This window comes from Crocodylus siamensis, chromosome 3, assembly GCF_052110815.1.
Source record: "Crocodylus siamensis isolate JL-2025a chromosome 3, ASM5211081v1, whole genome shotgun sequence".
Lineage (NCBI taxonomy): Eukaryota > Metazoa > Chordata > Crocodylia > Crocodylidae > Crocodylus > Crocodylus siamensis.
Genome location: NC_143397.1, coordinates 261,053,881 through 261,075,224, shown reverse-complemented (window position 1 = coordinate 261,075,224; position 21,344 = coordinate 261,053,881). Strand labels below are relative to the sequence as shown.

The 21,344-nt window shown below is 46.3% G+C and overlaps 1 protein-coding gene across 2 annotated transcripts in view; it reads left to right on the top strand.

Annotated features, from left to right (window-relative positions):
* Positions 1–231: 231 nt before the first annotated feature.
* Positions 232–21,344, top strand: part of MAPK15 (mitogen-activated protein kinase 15) — a 43,224-nt gene continuing 22,111 nt past the window's right edge. For both annotated transcript variants that reach the window (XM_090040982.1, XM_090040983.1), the window contains exons 1-9: positions 232–364; positions 838–936; positions 1,387–1,416; positions 6,016–6,106; positions 11,196–11,326; positions 11,612–11,775; positions 13,038–13,177; positions 14,142–14,199; positions 16,977–17,114. In XM_090040982.1, coding sequence (XP_089897108.1) covers positions 296–364; positions 838–936; positions 1,387–1,416; positions 6,016–6,106; positions 11,196–11,326; positions 11,612–11,775; positions 13,038–13,177; positions 14,142–14,199; positions 16,977–17,114 — 920 coding nt within the window. In that variant the 5' untranslated portion in view covers positions 232–295. The remainder of the gene's footprint in view (positions 365–837; positions 937–1,386; positions 1,417–6,015; positions 6,107–11,195; positions 11,327–11,611; positions 11,776–13,037; positions 13,178–14,141; positions 14,200–16,976; positions 17,115–21,344) is intronic.

The window sequence follows — 21,344 nt, the reverse complement described above, 5'->3', positions numbered from 1 at the left end:
GGGCCAACCGACCGCCCGGGCGTGCGTGGGGCCCTGCTCCGGGGCGGAGCAGGGGCCCCCTCTGGTGACGTCACGCCCAGAGGGAAGACTAGGGAGAGGCGGGGGACATCCCCGGATCAAGATACGAGCCCCCGCCCGCTCGGCTCCGCCCCGGCCGGTGACGTCACGCCCGGAGTGAAGCCGTGGGGCGGGGCGGCTGTACGCATGCGCCGGTCTCCTGCGCCGTTTCTATGGCAGCGGTGGTCAACAGCCGGGCGCGGCGGGGTTCCGGCGTGCACCGCGGTCCGGTCCCAGCATGAGCGCGGCAGAGCTGGAGGAGTGCGTGTCGCGGGCCTACGAGATCAAGCGGCGCCTGGGCAAGGGGGTGAGCACGGCCCGGCCCTGCCCCTGCCCCTGCCCTCGAGGGACCCACGACCCAGCGCCTCGTGCCTTTGTCCGCCCCGCCCCGCCCCGCCCCGTCCGCGCTTGGGGCCAAGGCCGGGGTGTTCCGTGCCAGCTGCGCGGCGGGGAGCAGTAGAGTCGGTTGCGTCTGCCCCTCCACCCACTTGTGCTGCCTGCGCGGAGTCGGGGCCGGGCGCGGGGAGGTGGCCGGAGTCTGCGGGCCGCGGCTGCGCAGGGCAGAAGGGGACCGGGAACCCGCTGCCTGCCCCAGCCTCGCCTCGCCCTTGGGCTGGGCTCCAGGCTCAGCTTGCTGCTGGTAGTTTCTTTCCCTTCGAGATGCTCAGTGCTTCCCTTTCTCTGTTCCATTCTTCTGAGAATATCCTTCCCCCGCTGTGGCTGGACCCGAGCAGCCGTACCTCCGAACCATGATTCTGCCTGCCGTCCTCTTCCCTTTAGGCGTATGGCATCGTGTGGAAAGCAGTCAACCGCAGGACAGGAGAAATTGTTGCCGTCAAGAAGATTTTTGATGCTTTCAGAAACCGAACAGATGCTCAGGTGAGGAGCCGTGCCCTGCCATGTTCTGGATGATATGCGTGGGGACTTCACAGGTATTCTAAAGGTTTGCAAACTGACTCAGGCACAAGTCTCTGGAGCTTATTCACACAAGTAGTTAAGGGCAACATCTTAGTAAGGGTTTTGATATTTATATGGGAAACAGGACTATCATGTTCCACTCTTACACAGTACAAATAAAAATATTTCTCAACATGCAGACTACTGCATGGCTGGTAGTAGCAGGACTCTTCCCCCATAGACATGTATGATTAAGTGGTTGCCGACCTAGGCTTTTAAACTATGGACTGTAGACACTGTTTCCTGGCCTCTCCCCCATGTAGGGAACATCTGGTCCTCCATGAATGAGCCTTAACCTTCTCATTGGCCAGTCACTTCTCTTTCCATCCCTTATCTTTCTGTGACAATAATAAATGTTTTCATTTATTTTAGAGAACGTTCCGAGAAATTATGTTCCTGCAGGTAAGTGACACCCGCCTTCTACCCCATTAAGTGGTGTTAGGTGTCCTCAATGTCTCTTCCAACAACACTTGCCTCTTTACTTCTCACCCTTTAGTCAAAGTGCAAATGCACACAGCTTTTATCTCCTCTCATTTCTCTCATTCTTTTTCTGCATTGTGTCCCCACCATGACAAACAATCATTGTACAGTGAATCTGTCTTATATTTTTCCTGTGGTTTCATTGTTTCATCTACACTTTCATCAGGAGTTCTGTTTTGTGATTAACTCTTACCTGTCCTTGCACCTGTCACTTTTTTTTTCATGGTCATATATCCTGCTTGTTGTCAGTCCTTTGAGTTTTTTTTTTTTTTTTTGTCAGGTACATTAGATGTTTTAGTAGGGAGACCATGGTGTCAAGACTGGAAGATCTTGTCAGGTATGGGAGAAATTAGATTCTCATGGCTAGAGGCCATTGCTTTGGTAGGATAGGAGATGGGAGATGTTTATAAAATGGATTGTAAGAAGTAATTCTGCATGGATTCTCAACTTTTCTCTAAATCCATCAGTATACTATCTAAGAATTTATTACCTTAGTTTAAAAATAAAGATATTTCTCCAAGGTTATAGCTACAGTGGCACAATCAATTCTATACTGAAGGCAACAAACTAAAATATTTAGCAGCATCAAAATTGATTCCACAAGCACTTAACTGCTGGCAAGCTGCGTACTCCTTTCCCTGTTTAGAAAACATACAGTCCACATTTGCCACAGAGCTTGGTAAACAAAAATCCTGTCAAAATTTGTGAAGTGATTTTTATCTTTGTGTATTACAACAGAATGTGGAAGGCTGCATACAGTTCTAGCATGCACAGTTTAAAGAGGATGTCATACAACTGAAAGAGTGTTTTAGTAATATAGTTATGATGGTCCTGGGCAGGGGGAGTGAAAAGCAAGATGTTTGGTGATTTATCTTTTATTGGACCAACTCTAGTTGGGAGAGAGATCTCAGTAATCACAGACTCAATCTTGGTAGATCACAGACTCAATATGAGCCTGCAATGTGATGCAGTTGCACAGAGGCAATTGTGGTTTTGGTATGTATCTATAGAAGCATTAGTTGGAAGACATCAGAAGTGATGGAGGGTTAGAAGGTGGGTGGCAAATAAGTTAAAAAGCTTGGCAGTCAAGTCATATGAGGAGAGGTTGTCAGAGCTATGCATGTTCAGCTTGCAGAAAAGGTGCTTAAGAGGGAACACATTTTCTCTCACTACAGAGTGTAGGACTTGGGCCAGCAGATTGAAGTTGTAGCAAAGTAAGTTTAGACTGGATATCAGGAAAAATGTATTCACTATTAAAACAGTGAGGTAATGGAGTAGACTGCCTGGGGAAGCTGTGGATTCTCCCACATTGAAGGTGTTCAAGAAGAGATTGGACAGTCACTAGTTAGGGATGATCTGGCCTGTGTTTTATAGAAGAAAAAGTGATCCCATGGTTGAGGCAATTAACTAAGCCCACAGAAACTGAATTCTGTCCTTCCTTCGGCACAACCTTCTTTAGATGGTGCTGCGCAAGGCACCAGAACTTTCAAATGTGGCTTCTGTTGTTCTGGGTAGCTAGTTTGAAATGCTTTGGAGTTGTTCTAGAGCTCTTACATTTCAACTGAAAGACTCCCATTAGTGTGCTGTGTATCAGACCTTTAGGATTTTTAGGGTTTTTCGGGAGTAATGAGTGCTCCCAACCATGGTTAAAATCAATGGGCTCTAGATGTTTTATTACTTCCAAAGAAGTTGTCTCTCAGCATCCAGTCACTACTCCTATCCAAACCATCCTGTACAAGTATTTTATCTAACCTGTTTCTAGAGCTAAAATAGATGCTGACACACAACTACAAGGCATATTGCCCAAGACCACTGAGAGCACCCTACCCTGTCACAGGTAAAGGGGGATGAGGGCCCTCAGTGTCCCACCACTGCAAAGGTTGTTAAAATGAACTTGAAATATCCAAGCAAGATGGCTGTGCCCATGCTACAGATAATGCAAGTAAGTCTCCCTCCCATAAGCTCTGGGACAGAGAAATCACAAATATTTCTAAGGTGTTCAATGCCATAGTAATAAGTACCATAGAAAAGAGAAGTGGGAAATTAAGAATTCTCTCATCAGTGCAAAATGTGGATTTTAAACTGTATGGTGGATGGTGAGGATAAACTTGACTTCAGTGCGAACACTTAGTGACTGTGTTAAGGCAAAATAACCTCAGATTAATGACTGCATGACAGTTCACTATGATGATTTCTTAATATAGTTTACATCAAAACTGTGAGGATTTATTTTAGGTTCCTTAAGAGTGCAAGATTCAAAACTGATTTATAGATTGCTTTTGGGTAGCTCATGAAGGTAGACGTGAGAGTTTCTGTGGAATATTGGGGTATATTATTAGCAGCATCGTAGGCAACATGTAGGTGGAAAGAAGTGCACAGGGCTTTCCTCTCAGCTATTTTTTCCATGGTTTTGGATGCCTGGGGTTTATTTTGCTGAAATGTTGACTAACTAAACATCATTTTGTTTGCTAATAATATTGATAACTCCTTCTCAAGTACGCTTTTGGAAATGATCAAGCTGGCATACTAATTGAATCAAGGACGGACAGCTGCTTGTTCAACACCGGACAGTTTCAGAGCAAATCCAGGATCCGCTTTTCACAGATGAAGCAACATTTGTCTGTAACTCAACTGACAAATTGCAGATCATGATGAAAATGTACCAAGTTTGGTATGGTAATCACCAGTATTAAGGAGACAGTTGTCATATTACAGGACACTGACATCCCACCCAAAATCTACTTCACTAGTGAAGCTTTGGACAATGTAGATCACTTCTGCTATCTCAGCTCAACTCTTACCAGCTCACTTTAGCCTTTCTAGAGAGCTTCATGTGAGAATTGGCAAAGCCTCAGTCACCTTTGGCAAACTTATCTTGCATGTCTGGAATAACAAGCTGCTAACCCTGAACACAAAGGTGTCTGTCTATGAGGCCTATGTCCTCAGTACCCTCCTTTTACCCCTGTGAAAGCTGGGTCACTTACTCCAAGCAGGAGCGGAATTACTTGGGACTAATGGATCACCAACAATGAGATCCTTGAGAGAACTGGTGTCCAGTCTATGCAGACTATGCTGGATGCTTGCAGGCTTCACTGGCTGGGACATGTGGAGTGCATGCCTCAAGATCGTCTAATTAAAGGCTATGCTTTATGGCCAACTCAAGAACTGCCTGTGACGCAGAGGAAGGCCAAAGCTCTGATACAGTGACAAGGTCAAACAAGGTCTCAAGAAAGTCAGTGTTCCCACTGACAACTGAGAGAACCCTGCCCATAACTGCTCAGTCTAGAGAAGCTGGATCAAGCCTGGTGCAGTCACCACAGCACACGGTCAGAAAGCCCAGGCTGAAGCCTGCAGGAAAGCCAGAAAGAAAAGTTTGCTTCAACTTCCATCTGGCGAGTGGACCTGTAGCCCCTGGGGGAAGGCTTGCAGCTTGCGCATCAGGCTCTTCTCCCTGCAGCACAATGCCAAACACCACTGACTGACTGACTTGCCATGTCTGCTTTCACCTGTCAAGATGTACAGCTTTGTAACCCACTAAACATAATCTTGTTTGATAATAATAATAATACTGAAGACACTGTTATCATCATACTTCTGTGATCAAATGTTTCTATGCTTTGGGCATTAAATGTGTAAGTTAATACTTAGGGTTGGTTCCTAATTTGGGTTAACAGTTTTTAGATTAAGGTTTGTTTAAAACTAACAAAGCAAGTTCTTCCTCACATTGTACGTAACTGAGGTATGGAACTCATTGCCATAAGACAGCGGTCTCCAACCTTTTTATGGTGAAGATAAACTGGTGTTTATTTTGAAGTGTAATAGGAAGCACTGTGTGTTGTGTTTTTTCTACCTCCACTAGGTTGTAAACAAAGGTACATGATGTTGTGTTTGATCATCACCTGCTTGTCTCTGACTGCAGTGTATGAGGCTCACAGCATACACAAAGACCACAGGCTCATTCAGCAATGAAGACTCAAGAGTTTTATTGTCTGCAGTACACAGTGCTCTCCTTTCCATTAGCCTGTGCTTGCCTGTGACAAGGTATTAGCACAAACCTACATCTGCCAGGCCAGCACAAAGTTCCAAGTTCCCAGTTCCTCTTTTCTGTAAATCAGTCCATATATAACTAACAAATACATTTTGACTAGAAGAAACTGAATAATACATTTGTACTGCACTGTACCTGTCATGTATCCTGATCTGTGTGTTCCTTTTCTGTCTTTTATCAAATGAATATTGCACTGTCCTGTCCTTGATACACCTGGCTTCCCTTCCTGGCAGTCTCATGCATCGTGTATCATTCTCTGTCATCTTGTATCAATCTTGTATGTGCTTATTGCAGCTCAAGCTTGTATGAGCAGTTCATGCATCAGTCACTGTTCTAGTGAGACCTACATTGGTCAATGCCTCTATGTGAGTGCTGTATGTGCTAATGCTAATCAATGCTTGTACTGCCCAGTGCTCCAGTACAGCCTACATTTGAGTCTCACAAGTGGGTGTTTTGTTTTTTTTTTCCTGCAGGAATTTGGGGAACATCCAAACATCATCAAATTGCTTGATGTCATACGGGCCCAGAATGACAAGGACATCTATCTGGTTTTTGAGTCGATGGGTGAGAACCACCTCTGTATGGGTCATTTGAATTCTTTCTCTTGATTCGTTTCTCATGAAAGCAGCAAAATATAAAGATTCTTTCAGGGGATTGGTAGGAATATTAATCTAGGCAGATAGATTAATGAGAATGATAGACACGCTGGTTGGGTGGAGCAAATGAAGCGGTAAAGCACTGATATGGCTGAATGTAGTGAAGCAATTACATGAGAACAGAATGACAGCTTACAAAGGATGAAGAGAGAGAGGTAAAAAGTAAATGGGTGTTTATGTGCAATGCGATTCTGTTTAGGAAGAATTAATGGAACAGGGAAACGATTTAGGGAGAAAGTGATTCATACTAATATCGACCATTTTGTGACTATGCTGAATGTATGCTTATAACAGGGTTGCCAACTGTCAGTAACTTTATCAATAAAAAAAATCCACTTAAAATGGCTATCAGTAAAGTCTGTAAACAAACAAACAAAACTTGCAGTAAAAACGCTAAGCAGCCACAGCTTGATTGAAACCCTGACAGACAGAGCACGGCAGTGCCACCTTGTGTCCAGATGGGAGCACAGAATTCTCCAGGATGTATTTTGCCAGCCACATGCTGCTGCTGCATCTCAGAGTACCTGAAATACTTCTAGGTTGCAGGTGGGCTTTTTTGGGGTCCATGCCCAGATGAGGGGGATGGGCCTGGCAGGGTTAAGGCTGGGGAGGGGATGGACTAGGGTGGAGCAGCATGGTTCAGGATGCAGTCAGGGATGTCAGAGTATAGGGACAAGTAGGGGGCCCCTGGCAGGGGCTGGAGGCAGCACAGTGTAAAACTATCACTGTAGTCAAGCAGGAATTCCAAACCAAGATTATTATTTTTTTTTTACTGTATGCTTTTTACTGGCAACTACATATTTTTACTTTTTTAGTATGATTGGTGTAAAACCCTTAAATTTGAATGCAGCCCTTTTAACTGAGGCCTAGCAGCAGGACAGGGACTGGCAGAAGAACTAGAATCATAGAAAGTTAGGGTTGGAAGGGACCTCAGGAGGTTGTATCTAGTCCACCCCCTTGCTGAAAGCAGGACCATCCTCAACTAGATCATTCCAGCCAAAGCTTTGTCTAGCCGGGTTTTGAAAACCTCCAAGGATGGAGCTTCCACCATCTCACTGGGTAACCTGTTTCAGTGTTTTAGTACCTTCCTTGTGAGAGAATTCTTCCGAATATCTAACCTAAATTTCCCTTGCTACAACTTAGGACTGTTGCTCCTTTTTCCATCATCTGCCACCACTGAGAACAGTTCAGCTCCATCCTCCTTTGAACCCCCCTTCAGGTAGTTGAAGGCTGCTATGACATCCCCTCTCAGTCTCCTCTTCTTTAGACTGACTAAGCCCAGTTCCCTCAGTCTTTCTTCACAAGTCATGTCCCTCAGCCCCCTCACTATTTTTGTCACCCTCCACTGGACTGTCCAATTTCTACACATCCTTTCTGTAGTGGGGAACCTAAAACTGAACACAGTACTCTAGATGGGGCCTTACCAGTGCCAAATAGAGGGGAATAATCACTTCCCTGGACCTACTGGTAATGCTCCTGTCAATGCAGCCCAGGATGCTGTTAGCCTTCTAGGCAACAAGGGCACACTGCTGGGATCTATTCAGCTTCTTGTCCCCTGCTACCCCCAGGTCCTCTTCTGCAGAGCTGCTACCCAACTAGTCAGCCTCCCAGCCTGTACCGGTGCGTGGGATTGTGCTGTTTTAAGTCCAGGACTTTGCACTTGTTCTTGTTGACAGATTGGACCAAAAGAAATCTCATGAGGTTCAAGGTCACTCTGAATCCTAGCCCTCCCCTCCAGTATATCTACTGCTTTCCCCAGCTTAGTGTCATCTTCACATTTGCTGAGGGTGCACGGTGTGCCATTTTCCAGGTTGTTGACAAAGACAATGAACAAAATCAGCTGCAGGACCTACCCCTGGGGCACTCCACTTGATACTGGCTGCTGACTAGACATTGAGCTATTGATTATTACCCTCTGAGCCTGATGCTTCAGCCAGTTTTCTATCTAATTTACAATCCATTCATCCCACCTATACTTCCAGTGGAGGGCGGAAGAGGGCCAATATTGTGCCCATCTTCAAGAAGGGAAAGCATGAAGACCTGGGAAACTACAGGCCAGTTAACTTAACTTCTATTCCAGGGAAAATCCTAGAAACATTCATCAAAGAGGCTCTCTTCCCCCAGGCACCACCTGGGATAACAAGAAATAACATCCACAAATTGATTGAGAGTAGGTTCAGGCTTGATAGCAGGAGGCATTACTTTACCGTTAGGGCTGCCAGGCTCTGGAATGAGCTCCCAAGGGAGGTGGTGCTCTCCCCTACCTTGGGGGTCTTCAAGAGGAGGTTGGATAGATATCTGACTGGGGTATTATGATCCCAGTACTCGTTTGTGCCAAGAACAGGGGGTCGGACTTGATGATCTGTCCAGGTCCCTTCCGACCCTAGAAACTATGAGGCTATATGTGACAAACTTGCAGAAGGCATGATACTGAATGACAGCCAGCATGGCTTTGTTGCGGGCAGATCTTGTCTGACCAACCTCATCTCTTTCTATGATCAGGTGACTCGTCACCTAGATGAGAGAAAAGTGGTTGACATCACATATCTCGACTTCCAGAAAGCCTTTGACCTGGTATCCCACGAGGTACTGATCACAAACTGGAAGATATCGGGCTCAGCTGCAGGACCGTCAAGTGGGTGCGAAACTGGTTGCAGGTTAGGACACGGAGTACAGATGCCAAGACGACACTGATCCATTTGAGATGTGGGTAGCGGCATACCCCAAGGGCCGGTATTTGGCCCAGTGCTGTTCAATATCGTCATTAATGACCTGGATGAGGGGGTGAAAAGCCCATTGGCCAAGTTCATGGACAACACCAAGATATGGGGTTGTGTGGATAGGCTGCAGATACAAGCAGACCTAGATGGGCCGGCATGTTGGGCAGAAGGGAACCGGATGAGGTTCAACACAGAGAAATGCAAAGTGCTGCATCTGGGAAGGAATTGCTGCCAGCACACCTACAGGCTGGGCATCACTAACCAGCACTACAAATGAACAATAGACCCCAGCATGAATATGAGCGGGCGACGTGACACAGTAGCCGTGTGGCCAATAAAACTCTGGCATGCGTCAATCGATGCATTTCCAATAAATCCAAAGAAGTGATTCTCCCACTTTACTCAACATTGGTGTGGCCGCAGCTGGAGTACTGTGTCCAGTTCTGGGTACCGCACTTCAACAAGGACATGTTAAAGCTCAAGATGATGATCAGGGACTTGCATGGCAAGCCACACGAGGAGAGGCTGAGGGATCTCAGACTCTTCAGCCTACAGAAAAGAAGGCTGAGGGGACCTGATTGCAGCTTATTGCTATATCAGAGGCGTACATCAGGAGCTCAGTGAACAACTGTTCACTAGGGCGCCGTGGGGGAAAACTAGAAACAATGGCCACAGACTCCTGGAAGATAGTTTCAGACTGAACATTAGGAAAAACTTCTTTACAACAAGAGTGTCCAGACTATGGAACAAGCTCCCCACAGAGGTGGTGCAATCGTCTACCCTAGAGGTCTTCAGAAGACGACTGGATGGTCACCTGGCTAGGGTCATTTGATTCCAGATGTCTTTCCTGCTCATGCAGGGGGCTGGACCTGATGATCCTTCGAGGTCCCTTCCAGCCCTATGATTCTATGATTCCTTAGCTTGCCTGCAAGAATGTTGTGGGAGACCTGTCAAAAGCCTTGCTAAAATCAAGGTACACCCCATCCACCCATCTCCCAGCATCCACATAGCCAGTCATCTCATCATAAAAGGCAATCAGGTTGGTCAGACATGACTTGCCCTTGATTGCTGACTGTTTATGTCACCTTCTTCTCCTCCAAGTGCTTAGAAATGGATTCTGAGAAGATCTGCTCCATGATTTTTCCAGAGACTGACATGAAGCTGACTGGTTTGTGGCTCTCTGGATCATCCTTTCTCCTTTTCTTAAATTGGGCACTATATTTGCCCTTTTCCAGTCATTTGGGACCTCTCCTGATTGCTGTGAGTGTTCAAAGGTGATGGCCAGTGGCTCTGCAGTCTCATCAGCGAACTCCCTCAAGACCTTTGGGTGCATCCCATCCAGCCCCATAAAGTTGTACATGTCCAGCTTTTCTAAATAGTGCCTAAGTTGTTCTTTCACTGCAGTTGGCTGCTCCCCTCCTCCCCAAACTGCTGCCTAGTGCAGTAGTCTGGGAGCTGACCTTGCCTGTGAAGACTGAGGCAAAATGGCATAAAGTACTTTAGCCCTTTCTGCATCCTGTGTTACAAGATTGCCTCCTCCATTCAGTATGTGACTTACTCTTTCCCTGATCCTCCTCTTGCTACTGCCATACTTGTAGAAACTCTTGCATCAGGATCTGGGGGAATGTCTGTTCACCAGAGCGCCCCAAGGGATAACAAGGACCAAGGGTCATAAACTCCTCCATGACTGGTTTAGGCTGGACAGAAGGAAAAACTTCTTTACTGTCCAAGCCCCCAAGGCCTGGAACAGACTCCCTCCAGAAGTGGTACTGGCACCTACTCTGGACTCATTCAAGAAACGTTTGGATGCTTATCTTGCTGAGATCCTTTGACCCTTGCTCACTTCCTGCCCCTGGGGCAGGGGGCTGGACTTGGTGATCTTCAAGCTCTCTTCCAGCCCTAATAATCTATGAAATCTTGTTACCCTTCACATCCTTTGCTAGCTGCAACTCTAGTTGTGTTAGTCAACAAGTACCATAAGGGAAAGTTGAAAAGAACTTTGAAGAGTTCAGGGATGTAAGTGGTTTTCTCTGCCCTGTGTGAAGCTGCTGCAGTAACTCTGAAGTTAATCATGTAATATCCCCAACATTCAGAAGTGGAACAAATGTTGAAGAGGTTATGGTATTCTCAGAATCACTGTAGATTTTCAACAGTCACCTTGCTCAGCTCATGCTGAAAATGAGCTAGAAATGTTGGTATTTAGGAAATGGACCTGATGTCCTATCTTTGAGCCTCTTACATTTCTGACCAATAATTTGTTAATATTTTGTATTACAGAGACAGATTTGCATGCTGTGATCAAGAAAGGGAGTTTATTGAAAGACATCCACAAGTGTTACATTCTCTACCAACTATTGAAGGCCACCAAATTCATCCATTCGGGAAATGTCATTCACAGAGACCAAAAGGTGCATTTGCAATCATTAGTCCTTACCTAAAGGGAAGTGTTTTTCCTTCAGTCAAGGCTTACTTTAAATGGTTTATGGAGAGGTGTGAAGGAAGTGAGGAAACAGACAAGACTATTTCACAACTTGAAGGGAGTAATTCATAACTGCTTTGTCAGTTGTCTCCTGAAATACTCATGCTCTCTTGCTTGTTCTAGCAGGAGCAGCTGCAGCCTGGCATAGGTTTTCTTATCCTTCTTCTTTTGCACAGAGAATAAAGAACTTATCATATTGTGTATTCAACTGCAGCCTTCAAATATCCTGCTGGACACAGACTGTTTTGTTAAGCTTTGTGATTTTGGTTTGGCCCGTTCCTTGTGTCAGCTCCATGAGGACCAAGGCAACCCTACACTAACAGAATATGTGGCAACACGCTGGTACCGTGCTCCTGAGATCCTGCTTTCCTCTCACAGGTAACTGAAAGACTGGGGAACAGTTTGCTTGATGTTTTGGAGATGGGCTGTTCTGAGAAGGTTTAGGAATTCAGTTCTTGTGGTATTACACCTTTACAACATTATCAGGAAAACTTACCAGCAGAAGTAAAAAAACTTGTAGTCCTCCTATATCATAAAGACTGGCACATATACTCCTGTTTCAGCTCAAACTTACACATGTCTATGCACATCTAAACTCTCTTCTCTATACTCATCTCTTACACAACAGTTGGCCTTGCCATTCACTCGTATGCCTCCCCCTAGACTGTTCATCACTCCCATTCACTCACATTTACCCCTGTTCATTAGTTCTCCTTGGTCAGCCCTTCTTCCCCAGTCTGGACTTAAGTATTTTCTGATGGTGTGCTTTTTTCCTCACTTTTTGGCTACTTTCCTTGACACAGTGCTTGCCCTATCCCTGTGGAGAGGATTGGGGGGTTTTATTTATTAATTATTTTGTTCAGAGGTAAAAGTGATATTTTTATATAGTATTTTTTTCCTTCAGTATATGTAGGAAAGGGACTGTGTTGCCCTGGGCAGGAGTGGGCAGGGATCAGACCCATGTGGAATACCCTGGGGGCAGCCATGGGCTGGATACAATCAATTTGTGGACTGAATCCAGACTGTGGGCTTTATTTTGCCCACCTCTGTTTTAGCATGAGACAAGATCCAGGGCATTTGTCTGGCACAGCCACCCTTACCCTATAACAGTTTTTCTTCTAATATTTGATTTTATTATTTTATCAAGGATGGAAAGGAAATTTTACTGTATTTTAAAAGCCAAAATTACTTTTCCTTTGTCTTTGTTCTGCAAAAGTTAATTGTTTAATTATGTAAACACAAACTGGGTTCAGACCCCAGTTACATAATGTGGATGTTTTGACAAGCTGTCTTTTGCCCATTATTCACCTTTTATTCTGCTTCAGTAATTGTCACTCTTATATGGCTATTTATGGTTCCAAGAGATTTTTTTGCTGACCACGTAGTTTCATTTCTTAGAAATTAGCATGCATTCTAATTTTTAGTTTGTTGCAAATAAATCCCAGCAAGGTAGCACACAGTTGTTTCCTTTATTTACCTTCCTTCTTAAGCACAGGACATTGGTACAACCTCCCTGTTGGAAAAAATGAATACATTTGGATTTCCTTTTTATATGGGAAGGCCTTACAGAAGGTAGGAGATAACTGTTACGAACATATTGGCTTAGCTCCTATCCTATTGCCCTCTGTTTTTTTTCTTAGCTACACAAAGGGAGTGGATATGTGGAGCATTGGTTGCATTCTGGGAGAGATGCTGCTTGGAAAACCTCTTTTCCCTGGAACATCCACAGTGAATCAGATAGAGAAGATACTGAGTGTCATTCCTGCCCCATCCCCAGAAGGTGAGACTGTTTTCCATGAAGGAGAATATTTAATGAGGAGAGAGATGGGAAGGGTGGGAAGAAAGCAGCCGAGTTGCTTCAGGGAAGATGTTGTCCATCATGAGTCATTCTTCCTCCCTCCCAGGAAGTCAAAAAACTTTAAGGAGAGGAATGTCAGGGAAAGTCTGGAGAATAAAACCCTAGGTGATTAGGTGAGAGGAGAACACTCTGCTTCCAACAAGCTTGGAGGTGGTTGATGGCAGGTTAGTATATTTTAAGGTAGCTGATGTAATAATTAGGCTCTCTGGCCTGGTCTGATCTGAACCAGAGCTAGGAACCTGCACTTTATATATTTTAGAGCAGGAAGGGATTATTATGATCTGGCTTGATCTTTCACAACACAGGCTTTAATTCCACCCAGAAGTTTCTGATTATGCCAATATTGTATGTTAGAGCTAGCATACAGTTTTTGGAAACATAACCATCAGGTAATGGAAGATTTACCAAGAGTAAATTGTTCTAGTGGTTAATTATACTTAACTGTATTTAACTGAACCTTAGTCCTAGTCTGCATATGTCTAGATTCGGTTTCTAGCCATTTGATTTTATGTCTTTATTTGCCAAATAAAGAACCTCAGCTGACAAAAATCTCCCAGTGTAGCATATGTAAGGTCCTTATCCTTACTTTTCTATCCCCTCCCTATACAGCACCTGCTGTTGTATACAGAAATGTTATTCCATTTTCATTTTTAAAATAGAGCTAATTCTTACATTGAGCATCTTACAAGGAGCTATGAAGCTACATCCATTAATTAAAGGAATTAAGATTCTTTGTTAGAAAGCACTAGGGAAGAGTAAAGGGATGAATTCTCTCTAGCAATCTTAACTCCTTAAACTCAAATGCAAGATTTCTTGTCATCAGCTGTGTGACCCTGGGATGTCAGTTATGCCTATAACATTCACTGAATCTATTCTTTATTTGCAGATATTTTAGCTATGCAGTCAGACTACAGAGCCTCAGTTATCAACCGCATTTGTTCCAGGTGAGCCTTCTACTTTTTCATTTTTTTTTAACCAGGACAAGTGGGGAAAGTTCATCAGCCATTTATCAGTGGTTTCCTTTCTCTTCAGATTCACTAACTGCAGATTCTCCGCAGGTTAGTTACCTACCAAATTCATAACTTTGCAATTTTCACAGAAACAGTAAATTTGGACAGTCTCCCACAAAAAAGGATGGGGACTGTGAAAAAGTGTGAAATGAGCAGCAAGTGGGCAAAAAAAAGTTACAAAAACAAAACAGCAGAAAGCCCTGGCATCCTGAAACACGGGGGTGGGGTGGGGGAGAAGGGGAGATTTTCACAGTGGGGCTATAGTCCCCCCGATCCCAAATGGCTGTCTGTCAATCTCCGGAGAGGGCCAGAACTTCCAGGACCCCTCAGCCAATCAGAAGTGCAGAGGGGCCGTGCTGCACTCCACCATGAAAATGGCAACCAGCACTGTACTTGGACCTCAGGGGACAGCCACCCTGTATTAGGTAGGTCCCCACCTATTTGATAGAAACAGTAACTGAACCTATAGCAGACTCTGACAAGATCAGTGAATATTATTAATTGATAAGCGTTTTGCTTGCCATGGCCCAAATTCCAGGTCAGTAAGTTTTGAGGTTTCACAGTGGTATGCTTTCTTATGTTCTCAATCCTGCTTGGATGTGTTTGATGCAATTTGTTCTTAAAAGGGAAACAGAAGTTGTCAGGTAAGTGAATCAAAGGTCTTGGATCCTTGCCTAATGCATGGCATGGCATTTGATCTGTTGAGACCACTTATTTGAAGAGGACATATCAGACAATGAGTAGATGAGGATAGCTGGTACTCATTCTATAATTTGTGATAGCAAATGTGTATGAATTATTTAAAAAAGTATGTACATTTGTTCCCAACCTGTAGGAACTATGAGTTACTTAGACTGTAAGTAAAATGAAGTCTTAAATACTTGGAAGACTTTATTAGAAGCCTACTTATCTTACAGAAAAAGCGAATGCTAATTAGTAGGATGCATAGCTCAAGACAGAGGGTGGCCTCCACCCTTGTAGCAAACACAATTCTTCTTTCACTGATACTTATGAAAAACAAGAAATATAAAAATAAGTCATTTTACAACAGTGCAATTTAGTAGATCACACATGAGTGCAAAACCAGCCAGACGTGGATTACAAGCAGAATTTTCCTTTTTGGGGTTCAGTCCTCGAAACTGCTTGAGCTGGTGGACACCCTGGCATGTTCTGCACCATCTCTTTAAGTTACATAAATGGTGTTCTTGGATCAAGGGTTAATTCTAGCTCTCATAGAAGAACTGAGTTATCAGTTATCAGCTTCTGTCGAATATAGTCTGAGGAAAAACCCTTAACTTGTAGCCTAGCCTTTTCCTTAACTATAATTTACACAACTGGCTAATCCAGTCTTAATCTGTTTCGCTCATGCTTACTTGCATCCTGTTTCTCCTCTTTTTTTCTCTTTCCTTATTTTGATTTTTTTTTTTAGTCTCTTCCATGTTCTTCCTAGCAAATAAAGAACTTTGATTATTTTGTGAGTGGTGCTCTTATTCAAGAACAGTTTTGCAGGATAAATTACACTTTTTACTTTTCTAAGAAGTCAACATGATTTCATGTTGATTCTGGCTGACAAATCTCAATTTTCCATCATCTTTATTAAAAAAAAAAAAGTAATATTTTTTTTCACTAGTATTATGCCTGTGTGTACACATCTCTTTATATATCTTAGAACAGGTTATTACATACACTCCCCTGGGACTTGTATCTCCTCTGGTTTTTGGACTTCTCCCCTTGTGTTTGCCTATCCATTGTGCTTTGTGATACCTGAGTGAGAAAGGACACTTCTGTTTTTGCCTTTCCTTACTGACACCTTTGGTAGTTGTAGTTTTAGAAACTCCTTAGCACAGCAGGTGGTAAAGGATAAGAGCTTACATAATCCTGTTTGTAAACTTACCAAGGTCTATTTTAAAACTTGTTAGGTTGTTTGCTCATACATCTTCTGGAAGGCTGTACCAGAATTTTACTCCTCAGATGCTTAACAACTTTTCATTTGCAATCCAAATTTACTCAGAACCAATTTATACCTATTTGTTCATCTGCCAGTATTGTCCTTTGGCTTAAATAGCCTTTTTCTTTTCTGCTTTTTATATCCTCATGGGATGAAAAGTTAAATGAAATATTATGTTAAGTTCAAATCAGTTATCAACGAAAGATATTGGGTTAGCATGGCATGATCTAACATGTGTAAACCCAACATTTTTATTTGCTTTTCCATGTACCTCTGTCTTAAATTCTTTCCTTCGTTTTTTTTTAACTCTTTATACTATTCAGGCAAGGCTTAGGGGTCACCAGTTGCACAGACTGTTTGTTTCTTTTCAATGTCAAATCAGCAAAAGAGCCCAATAGTGATTACTATGATGTTACAAAGGGATCTGAAATCCTGATAAAACAAATGGCTTTTTTCTAAGTGGACTTCTTAAAAATTTAGTAAGATTATTTGTGCATATGTGTTGCCAGCAACTTTAATTTACAATCTTAAACTGATAAAAACATTTTTTTGTTTTTCTTCACTTCACATGACTAACCATTAGAAAACTGAGAGGAGTTTCTGTAATTATAGTTTGGCAAGAAAGACTTCAAGAAAATTATACTGCATGTGAGTGCAGTCTGAGGTGGCAGGTTTTACCTCTGTTATATTTCCAGTGCTGAAATACAAGACTTTTCAGTAAAATTGGGCAATGTAAATTACAGCTTAATTTCTTAACTTTCAGACAACGAGTGACATTTGAGGAACTTTTACCTTCATCTACACCCCCTCTAGCTCTGGACCTTCTAAAGAAGCTCTTGGTATTTAACCCTGATAAACGGCTGACAGCTGAGGAGGCCCTGCAGCATCCATATGTGAAAAGGTGAGAGCAGTATTAGAGCACCACTTCCTATTCCCACTTCCAAGCCCCAGAGTAACTGCTACTGCCATGAGTTTCACTATTGGTAAAAGGGAATGCAAAACTAGTTTTCAGTTGCATCTTCCTTTTGTGTGAAAAGATGAGTGACTCAAGTTGTTCCTCACTACAGCCTCTTGGCAAGAAGACGTAGTCAGCCTATATCTCGTGTGCCTCCTCTGTCAGGACACAAAGTGTCTGCTCTCTGTCACAATCCTTGGCAGTTTCTAGGGTGTGTCTGTCTGATAGGCAGTAGGAACATACCTAATGTTGATCACTTGTGTGTTGTCAACTCCCCCCCCAACTTCCAATTTAATTCTTTTGAATTTAAAGGTTTAAAGACATTTAAAGAATTTTAAGGTTTTTTTAATCTAGTTTCTTTTTGATTGCCTGGGCTTGGGAAGGGGGAGCAGATTGAGACCCCCACAGTGCAGGAGGGAATGGGACAGGGGCAAATTATTCACCCTTGCCCCTCTCCCTCCTGCACTGTGGGGAATGCCCCACGACCTAGCTGGGCTGGGTTGTGGGGCAGTTGGAGGCATGGTGCTGGGGGGGGGCGGGCATGTGCCCACCCTGATCTGTGCATGGGGCAAGGGCGGGCTGCAGCTGCAGGCTTGGCTTGGCCTCTGTTCCCTACCTTCCTGCTGCTGCTTTGACAGCAGCATGGTACAGTGCCATGTGAGTCCCGCCACTGGGTGGGCCAGGCAGCAAGGCACATGGGACAATCACAGCACAGTATGGCACCATGACCTGGCCCAGCTGAGGCCCCATTCACCAAGAATGAGCCCCAGCCAGGCCAGGCTGGGTCATGGGGCAATCAGACCCCAGCAGGTTGTCCAGAGGTGTGGCGTGGGGCAGCCAAGGGGGAAAACATGTCCCCCCTCCCCCAGATTCCCTGCAGTGCATGCAGTGGCAGGACCCACCCACCCAAACCCCTGGAGGAGCTGCCAGACTTCGAAGGCCCCCATGGCCCCCCTCCCTCCCCCTGCTGGGAACATATCGGCATAGCCCCAGCCCCACTACCCCCTCTCCATGGCCTTTCCCCCAGTGGTGGCGACAGGCTGGTAGGCTTCCATGACCCTCCCCTCCCTGCTGACTGTTGTCCAGGTGGGAGAGGGACATGCGTGGTGCAGCATGGCGGCTCCCAAGCCCCCTCCCTGAACCCTGGCACAAAGTTGTGCCCTTGCCCACCCAGGCCAGCCAATTGCTGCCCACCCTCTCAGTGGCACATGCACAGTTGTCCCGGCGCATTACGGACGGACAGACAGACAGATTTCATAGATTTCATAGACATTAGGGCTGGAAGGGACCTCGGGAGATCATCCAGTCCAGCCCCCTGCCCAAGGGGCAGGAAGTCAGCTGGGGTCATAGGATCCCAGCAAGATAAGCATCCAATTTTCTCTTGAAGGTGTTCAAGGTAGGTGCTTGAACCACCTCCGCTGGCAGACTGTTCCAGACCTTGGGGGCTCGGACAGTAAAGAAATTCTTCCTTATGTCCAGCCTGAAACGGTCTTGCAGGAGTTTGTGACCGTTCGACCTCATCATCCCTTGGGGCGCTCTGGTGAACAAACGTTCCCCCAGATCCTGGTGGTCACCCCTGATAAACTTATAGGTGGCCATCAGATCACCCCTGAGCCTAAGTCTTTGATTATATTAGAACTAGCATACTATCCTGTTTTACCCCCTGTGCCATGGCGAACCTGACCCTGTTTCCCCCCCCACTGTGGCAGTTCCAACCCCATTTTTCTCCTCCCCATGCTGTGGCAGCCCCAACCCCATTGCCCCCCTGCTCTCCACCATGGTGGGCCCAATCCCAGGAGTAGGGGATGAGGAGCTTGCCCCTCTGCACCCCTCAGACAGCATCCTGTGCCTCCTCCACCTCTTCGGAGTACTGGCCTCTCCCCCCTCACCCACTCCATTACCCCCGTCCCTGCTGTCATAGCAGTGTGCCGCTGCCGCCACCACTTCCTGTCCGAAACGCTCTTGGTGCACTCTGATTGGCTGCTGAGACAAGAAATCAGAGTGAAAATAAAGTGTTACAGACAGACAGACTAAGGCTTTTATATATATACTTTCCAATTGCCTGTCAAGAATGACCGGGGGTGAGGGTGGCGGGGGCTGGGAGGTAGTGCTGCCACCCAGTACCCCATGCTGCTGCTGTTCTGCCTCTTGCTGGGAGCAGAGTACCCCATGCTGCTGCTGTTTTGCCTCTGTCTGGTCCTCGGCGGCTTCAGAATTATGGCAGCGCTCCCCCATGCTTGGAGCACTCTGGCTGTTTCCATCAGCCAATCAAAGTGCGAATAAAGCGTTACAGACAGACAGACAGACAGACATAGGCTTTTATATCATTAGAATAGAATAGCGGACAGGTATCTGGATGTGAGCCCCTAGTATGATCCTTGACAAATAAATTTCATGCAATTTGTGCGTGTATAAGAAAAGGAATAATAATAATAAGTAGGTGTTAAGGAGATGATTTTTATTTCTGGATACAACATTAGTGCAACTGATGCGAAATACTGTACCCAGTTCTGGTGGTCATGTTTTAAAAATGATTATTAAGAAACTAGCAAAGCGCCCATCAAGAATGAACAGTGGGCAGTGGGGACAGAGCGCCAGCACCCACCACCCTGCACTGCCACTGCTCCACATCCACCCCTCCCCATGTCCAGCCCCACTCCCCACACACACACCTCAGATATACACCTGCACGCCACACCCAACCACACACCATGTACACCCACGCCCAGCCACACGCCACACACACGCCTTCGCCCGCCCCCCTTTCAGTGTGCTCTGCAACTGGCAGGTGCTCCTGCTGCATGCAGCAGGGTGGCACGTGGCTGCAGGATGCTGCACAGGGAGCATGCATGGGGGATGCACCACACCCTGCGGCTACATGCTGCAGCTAGTGAGTGCTGCCCGCACCCCCCCACCTGCTGCCCTTGCAGCAACCTGCAGCCACATACCACACCCTGCTGTGTGGGGTGCACTCCCCACACCAGCTTCCCCAGTGGCACCCTGCGGCCTTGCACCCAGGCAGGCGCTCCCCATGCTGGGGAGGGTGGGGCAGGGCTGGAGTGAGGCGCAGCCATGTGCTGCAGCTGGTGGTTACTGCCCTGCCTGCTCTCAGTTTCATAGTGTCATAGTTGGTAGGATCGTTGGTAGGCCTTGAGATGTTCCTGGATGCTTTTTGTTAGCCAAGGGGGCTTTTGAGCACTCTTGCTCCCTTTAACCCTTGTTGGGATTGCCACCCTTTGAGCTTGGAGGATCGTCTCCTTAAGGAACGACCACTCTTCTTGGACTCCCAACTCCCCTCCCCTTTGGGACCTCAGTCTCTCCCCGGCTAATCTCCTTACCTCATTGAAAACACGCCTGCTCTCCCTGTGGCACTCTGCAGCCGTGCACCCCACTGTGGACGGCGGGGCAAGCGAGGTGGGGGGACAGGGTGCGGAGCTGAGTGTATGCATGTCGGGGCGTGCCCTCCACGCCTGCTCCCTACACAACACCCCGCAGGCATGTGCTACGCCCTTCCCATGTTTTGGTGCTTCTGGCATGGGGTGGGGCATGGCATGTAGCTGCTGGGTGCCATGTGGGGAGTGGGCAAGGGGGACACACCCCACCCCACCCCGCAGCCATGTGCTGCATTTGGTGGGCATTGCCCATGCCCCCTGCCCACTCCCTGCGTGGCACCCTGTGTCCACGTGCCATGTACCCCCTCCATCTGCATGGGGCTCGCTTCTTGTACAGCACTCTGTGGCAGTGTGCCTGAATAGGCATTCCCTGCAGGGGGCAGGAGAAGGGTGTGGCCTCAGTGTGTTGAGCAGGCAGGGGAGTGTGCCCTGCCCCCTGGATATGTGCTGCATTTGGCAGGTGCTGCCTGCATCCCCCTGCCCACTCTCATCACAGCACCCTGCAGCCACACACCGTGTTGCAGGTGGCAGGTCATGCAGTGGGAGCAGGGCACAGGGCCACAGGGTGTCGCACAGGGAAGGGGCATGCCGCCTGTGGCACACAGGGCAGGGCACATCCTCCACACCTGCTCCCTGTGTGGCACCCTGTGGCTGCACACCATGACTGCCACCCCCGCCCCGCCACTGGCTGGGGGCGGGGAGGGGCTGGTGTAGAGGGGCAGGTGCATGGCCACAGGGAGCCCTGAGGGTAACTGGCAGGGGAATGCAGGTAGAGCCCACTGGC